The 7,457-nt window shown below is 39.5% G+C and overlaps 1 protein-coding gene across 5 annotated transcripts in view; it reads left to right on the top strand.

Moving 5' to 3' along the window:
* The first annotated feature begins 126 nt into the window (after positions 1 to 126).
* Positions 127 to 7,457, top strand: part of rcbtb1 (regulator of chromosome condensation (RCC1) and BTB (POZ) domain containing protein 1) — a 32,241-nt gene continuing 24,910 nt past the window's right edge. For all 5 annotated transcript variants that reach the window (XM_048602805.1, XM_048602809.1, XM_048602808.1 and 2 more), the window contains exons 1-4: positions 127 to 348; positions 2,951 to 3,101; positions 4,653 to 4,819; positions 5,887 to 6,045. In XM_048602805.1, coding sequence (XP_048458762.1) covers positions 223 to 348; positions 2,951 to 3,101; positions 4,653 to 4,819; positions 5,887 to 6,045 — 603 coding nt within the window. In that variant the 5' untranslated portion in view covers positions 127 to 222. The remainder of the gene's footprint in view (positions 349 to 2,950; positions 3,102 to 4,652; positions 4,820 to 5,886; positions 6,046 to 7,457) is intronic.

Raw genomic sequence — 7,457 nt, 5'->3', positions numbered from 1 at the left:
TTTCCGATCTCTCGTTTCCTTCACTCTACACCATTATTAGTTCAGACTTCCGGCAACTTTGTGGGCCAAAATGTTTTGAGCTGAAGAATGCAATGCCGAGTTCAATTATAACAGAAATCAAAAGTGTTAAATTCTCATCCATTTCTTTCAGACTCTCTGCTGAAGGATGGAGGAAATGTGACCGGGTGATGTCTTTAACCGACTGTCCTTAAGCAAGCAGTCATGGTAGATGTTGGAAAGTGGCCTGTGTTCAGCTTGCTTTCTCCACAGGAAATTAAATCGATTCATCAAGCCTGTGTCTTTGGTACTTCAGCAACTGAGGCAATCTACGTCACAAAAAATGACGAAGTAAGTCTTGGGATGACTTTTTATCTTTGGGGTATTCCCTTTCAAAAAAGACCACAAAAAGAAACCGAAAGAGCTGCAGGTGATGTAAATCAGAAACAAAAGCAGAAATTACTGGAAAAACTCAGCAGGTCTGGCAGCATCTGTGGAGAGAAGTTGGAGTTAACCTTACTTTTTCCATTTTAATATTTTTTTGTCAGTTCATTAAGTTTCAGTTCTGTTAGTGCTTTCATTTTATTTTGTACTGCTTAATATTCACCCCCTTCTTGAATCCTATGTTTTCTTTCTTTTCCATTATTTTTCTTTTAATCCTCTAATTTTATCCTCAATCTTGTATCATACTACAGAATTATAAACATAAATAAGCCTTGCACCCGAAGAACAGGCCATTGATGTTCCATTTTCTGATGAAGGGTCTAGGCCCAAAACGTCAGCCTTTCTGCTCCTATGATGCTGCTTGGCCTGCTGTGTTCATCCAGCTCTGCACCTTGTTGTCTCGAGGTTCCATGCAAGCCTCTTTTTGCCCACCTTCATCTAATGCTAAGAACATTTCTTTCTATTCCCTTCTTACTAATAGTTATTTAACTGCCCATTGATTGTATGTCTGCTGTTTGCTTCATTTGCTCCCTACGGAAGCATATTCTAAACACTGAACACTCCTTGAGTTAAAAAAGGTTCTTCTGAAGTTCCCAGTTTGATTTATTAGTACCCCTTTTATAATTTATGACCCTAGCTTAGGACTTGTCTAGAAGTAGAAACGTCTCAAGTCTACCTTGTCAAACTCTTTGATCATCTTAATAAACCCCCACCAGATCACTTCTTCTAAAGAAAGGCCTGTTTAATATTTCCTGAAAGCTGTAATGTCAGTTCTAGTATCATTTTCGTAAATCCTTTTTTTGAACCTTCTGTATGTCTGTCGTCACAATATGGAGACCAGAGCAGTTCACAAACTCTGTGGTCTGAACAAGGTACAAAGTTAACATAATTTGTCTGCCTTTTGGTTCAATCCCTGTAAAAATAAGCCCTCGTACTTATTTTTTGGTTATTAACTTGTGTGACCAGTTTTAATTACTTGTATGTCTGTACCTCAAATCTCTCTATTCCTCTTCAAAATTTAGATATTTATTTTCCAAAAAGTGTGTGGTCTCCTCATCCTTCCGACCATGATTTGTTAACTCAGATTTTTACATTGAAGCTTATTTAAAATTACAAATCCTTTCTACAATTGTATTAATGTTCCTGTATTTTGTTGCATTCTTCATCTAATTTTCATCTGTATTAACCACACTGCCCCAAAATGTGTTCATTTAAAATTTTTAAAATTCTATTTTAATACCTGAATCCAAATTATTTGTCTAAAGTTGTAACATACAATCTGCTTGTGATAAACATATAAACTGTTTGACTATAACTTGTGTCCTGTGACTTCTGACTTTATCCACCCTAGTCCAACACTGGCATCTCCACATTATGGGAAGAAAGTTAGAGATTGGCATTAGGTAATGATGCTAATTTAACGAGCTGGAGCAAGCACGAATGGCTCCTTCTGTGCCACAACAATTCTATGATAATGTTCCCAGTACCAATTCTTGTGATACACCATTTCCCAGCTTCATTGCTCTGCAAAATGATCTTTGACCCCCACAACTCTCTCATGTTTTGCAACCAGCTTGCTATCTCCATCCTGTAACTTGTATACTGACTTCCCTGGTTTTGACCATAAACATGAATCTACATTTTGGTACTTTATTGGAGGCTTTCTGTAAATACATTTACATTTTATAAATTTTAAATATTTAACATGAAATAGGTTTAATAAGTACACATAAAAACATTTTCATGCATTAGTGGTTAGGATCTAGAATGCCCTGCTTGAGTGTGTGGTGGAGGCAGGTTCAGTTAAAGTATTCAAGAGGGAATTAGATCATTACCTGTAACTGAAGAATGCTCAGGGATATAGGAACAAGGTGGGAAAGTGACAGTCTCAATAGGCAAACTGCTCCTTCGGAAAGCAAGCATAGACCTGATGAGTCAATTTACCTCCTGTGCAGCAATCATTCTCTGATGTTTTACTGCATTACTCTTCTCTACCTTATTTGCTACTACTGCAAATAATTCGGTAAGCTTGATCAAGGATATCATTCCCTTTCAAAATCTATGCTAATTATGTATTCAGTTTCTAGGTATTTTATTAATAAAAGGTTTTCATATCTTACTTGCCACTGACGTGATGGTAATTAACCTATAATTCCCTGCATAAGTTCTGTGTAGAAATTATATTAGCTGCACGCCAGCCCTCTGCCACACTTGCTTTTCAAATGAAATTGTGTATATCAACACGCACATTGAATATAAAAATATATATATAATACTGCTACTATTAAAATGTGTGAATGCAACCCTTCTAGACTAGGGTGTTTTTCCCTCTTAATTTAAATAGTTAATCAATTTAGGAACAGTTGCCTTTGCTGCAAGAAGAGGAATTTGTGCAGCATCCATTGTGGTACTGAAGGTGCACAACAACCACTTTCAGTAAGTGATTTAAGTCGCATATCTTGACAACTAGCTCACATGGCTCACTGAACACAATCTACTTTTGTTGCAGGTGTTTGCACTTGGGGTAAATTGCAGTAACTGCCTAGGAATCGGGGATGGTCAGAATGTAGTTACACCAAAGAAAATAGAAGCTTTGTGTGGGAAGAAAATAATTTCTCTCAGTTATGGAAGTGGACCACATATTTTACTTGCAACTAAAGGTAAGCTTAAGTTCCACTGTCAGCAATTTCCATTGTATTTTGCAAGGTTATCCAGTTGGCAGTTGTGGCTCAGTTGTAGCAGTCCAATATCCTTAAACAGAAGGCTGTGGATTCAAATCCCTTTCAAAGACTTAAGTACATAACCCAGGTTGATGTTTCAGTGCAGTATTAAGAGTGTGTTGCATTGTTGGTGCTGCCTTCTGTCAAAGTTAAACTAGGTCCTCCTGGCCTCCAAAGTTAAAATTTCCCGTGGTACTACTCAAAGAACAGGGGAGTTCTCCTGGTCAGTATTTATTAACCAATGTCACTAAAACCGATTATGTGATCATTGCTGCATTACTGTTTGTGAAACTTAAACTGTACTCAAATAGACTGCATTTCAATTAGAAGATCATTTAACTGTCAAACGCTTTGAGAGATTCTGAGGTTATGACATTTGGCATTAAATCTAGCCTATGACATGAGAAATGCTGAGTCTAACACTTGGCAAGCTTGAACGTTGTTAACCTCTCACCTGAATGCATCTATTTGGAGTGATTAAAGTTGGTGTTTTTCTACAGCTGTATGAGTTTTTGTTGCATGTTAGTGCATTTGTCCAAACGTTTCTTTATCACATCGGACAGTCATCTGTAGTTGGTAGATATTTGACCAAATGGCTAATACTAAAAAAAAAACACATGCTTCAACAAATTAATGTGGTTAATTCTGAGGTGAAATCTAAACTGTCTTCTTTATCATAGCACAAAAGCGTTTAGACTTTTCTGCGAATCTAAACACCCTTTTATGTGGTGGAGTATCACCATTGTCCCTCAATCAAACTCACAAAGACAGATTATCTAATCATTATCACACTCCTGTTTGTGGAAATTTGTGCGCAAATTGGCTGCCACATTTCCTGTGATACAACAGTAATTACACTTCAGTGAATCGTAATTGACTATATAAACTGTTTTGATCATGAAAGGCTTTATAGAAATATACATTTTGCTGTCTTTTCCTCAAATAAATCCTTATAACAGTATCAGAGGTAGTAGGAACTGCAGATGCTGGAGAATCTGAGATAACAAGGTGTAGAGCTGGGTGAACACAGCAGGCCAAGCAGCATCAGAGGAGCAGGAAGGCTGACATTTCGGCCTAGACCCTTCTTCAGAAAAAAGATTTCTACACCTTGTTATCTCAGATTCTCTAGCATCTGCAGTTCCTACTAGCCCTGAGAGACATTCTTTGTCTTGTGTTGCTGCACTGATATATTTGCTTTGCCTTACATTCATCATTGCTCCAGGACTCAACTTCCAATGGAAATGGCAACCCTTTAGGTGGCACTTTGGTTTAGATTGTGTGGTGAGGAAGAGAAGAATTTTTCAGGGTAGACTCTGCTTTACATGCCTCTGAACGGATCCAGAGAAAAAATCTACTCTGCAGAAGTGAGTCTGATGCTATCTGTTTGAAATACAAAAGGTGCCTAGATTTTCAGGCAAGACCAGGATCTGTGGGTGCCATCTTAGCCTCTGGAGCTTTTTAGTCACTTCCAACAATTATGATCTTTTTCAGATGGTGAAACTTATTCCTGGGGCCTTAACAGTTATGGCCAGCTGGGCAATGGAACAACCGGTCCAGGTTCATTGCCTTTCCTTGTCTCGAGCATGTTCTATGATAAGAAAGTGATTGAAGTTGCTTGTGGCTCCAATCACTCTATGGTCCTAACAACAGAAGGCGAGGTGAGAGCTGACCTTTCTAATGCAGTCTCCATTATTTATTTGATACTTGTGATATAAATTTATCTACATTTGTTTCTCAATTGTAAAAGTTAACCCTTTTAAAGTGCCTAATGTAGTGGAAGTAGTAGAATAAAGAGCTGATTGGATTTCAGTCTTGAAGTAAATTACCTTGCACATTTGTTTTCGTTAAACCATATGGCACAGAAGGAGCTAATTCAATCCATTGTACCTGAATTTGCTCTTTGAAATGATTATGCCATTCTGCATCCTTTCCAAGACCTTGACAACCTTGGATGCCCTATTGAAAATAGTATCCCAGCATAAATTATCCTGCCTTAAAGCAATGTCAAGTCACTATCAGACATTATAGGGAACAACCTGGCTTCTTGTGTGCAAAGATTTATTTACACTGCGACCTGACAGCAGATGTAGTTATGGTCTTTCAGCCTTAGTGCTGCAAATAGGCAGTTGTTGGAGGCCACTTTTGAAAGTTCTGGGTAATTACTGTGTTGGTTCTGGGTTTTATAGATGGAGATCAATTTAGAATTTCCATTATAAAATACTTCCAAATGTGACATCACGTGTGTGCACACATGGAAACAAAGATGTTCACGCATGTACGTATAGATGAAATGTACATAAAACATCCAGATAATAGGCACGCACGTTGTAAAGTACAGGTGCACAATGAAAATGAATGAAATTTAAAATATAAATTGACCAGTCAGCTGAACATACGGTGTGCATGATTAACATGCTGTATTCTAGAAATATTTCACGTTTGTTTAAACTATCTTCTTACTCAAATACAACACAACAGTGGAGTGTACATGCATGGATAGAGCATGGAGTTAATTTCTATAAGTTAAAGAATTTCTTGATCTTTTGGAAAATTAGATCCCCAAATGTTACAGTCAATTCACACATGGCAACATAATATCCCAAGACGTTTGCATGTTTGAGAATCTGCTCTGTTTCAATTAATTCTACTTTATACTTGACAATATGACCTTTCTGTTTTTTGTGCAGTTTAAGTAACCTCCCTTCTATGCCTGCTTTGATGACAGGTCTACTCTTGGGGTCATAATAACTGTGGGCAAGTTGGATCAGGATCTACGGCAAGCCAGGCAACACCACGGAGAGTAACAAACTGTTTGCAGAACAAGAGGATTGTTGCTGTTGCTTGTGGTCAGATTTACTCCATGGCTACGTCAGATAATGGAGAGGTAATTATTTGTGGAGACCCAGTATGCTTTTTTTTCAAATTTATCTCTGGGATGTGGGGATTGCTGGCTGGCCAACATTTATTGCATATTCCTGGTTGCCCTTGAGAAGATGGTGGTGAGCTGTCTTCTTGAACCACTGCAGTCCACCTGCAGGACTTCGACCCAGCAATAGCAAAGGAACAGTGATATATTTCCAAGTCAGGATGGTGAATGGCTTGGAGGGAAACCTGAAGTTGGTGGTGTTCCCATGTGTCTGCTGCCCTTGTCCTTCTAGATGGAAGTCGTCGTGGGGTTGGAAGGTGCTGCCTGAGGATGTTTGGTGAATGTCTGCAGTGCATCTTGTAGATAGTACACACTGCTGCTACTGAGTGTCAGTGGTGGAGGGAGTGGATACTTGTGGATGTAGTACCAATCAAGTGGGCTGCTTTGTTCTGGATGGTGTCTAGCTTCTTGAGTGTTGTTGAGGCTGCACGCATCCAGGCAAGTGGGGGCTATTCCATCACACTCCTGACTTGTGCCTTGTAGATGGTGGACAGTGTTTGAGGAGTCAGGAGGTGAGTTACTCGCTACAGTACTCCTAGCCTCTGACCTGCTGTTGTAGCCACTGTGGTGAGTCCAGTTGAGTTTCTGGTCAATGATAACCCCCAGGATAATGGGGGTTCAGTGATGGTAATACCTGGCCAAACTGGAAGAAAACTGGCAATAAGGATACACGAACACCAACTAGCCACCAAGAGACACAAAATAAAAACTGAAAGAACTGCAGATGCTGTGAATCAGGAACAAATACAAAGTTGCTGGAACTGAGCAGTTTTTCTTCAAGCAGGTCTGAGGAAGGGTCACCGGACCCGAAACATTTACTCTGTTTTTTCCTTCACTGATGCTGCCAGACCTGCTGAGCTTTTCCAGCAACTTTGTTTTTGACGAAGAGACATGACCAATTCTCACTGATCTCAATGCACACGGACAAAGAAGGATATGAGTTCGATTGGGACAATACTTACATAATAGCACAAGCCAAACGGAGACATGCCAGGGAATTCCTGGAGGCCTGGCATTCCAACCGGAATTCCGTCAACAAACACGTCAAACTGGACCCAATATACAAACCACTGACGAACAAACCCGGAAGTAATACCAACCACTCCAGCAAACCAAGGCATATAAATAGCAAGCGGGACAGAACACCAACGCTTCACCAGAGGCGCACTGACAATGTTACCTAGCAGGGTGACAAAACATCTGCAATCAAACACACCGGCTGAACGAGCAAGTGTACAATCTGATGGTAACCCCTTTGAATGTCGAGGGGCAGTTGCTAGATTGTCTCTTATTGGTGATGATCATAACCTGGTGTTCGTGTGGCACGAATGTTACTTGCCACTTGTCAGCCCAAGCCTGGATATTGTCCA

The sequence above is a fragment of the Rhincodon typus genome, chromosome 11 (genome assembly GCF_021869965.1).
Source record: "Rhincodon typus isolate 14 chromosome 11, sRhiTyp1.1, whole genome shotgun sequence".
NCBI lineage: Eukaryota > Metazoa > Chordata > Chondrichthyes > Orectolobiformes > Rhincodontidae > Rhincodon > Rhincodon typus.
The sequence above is the reverse complement of the archived record's forward strand: the minus strand, read 5'-3'. Positions and strand labels throughout refer to the sequence as shown.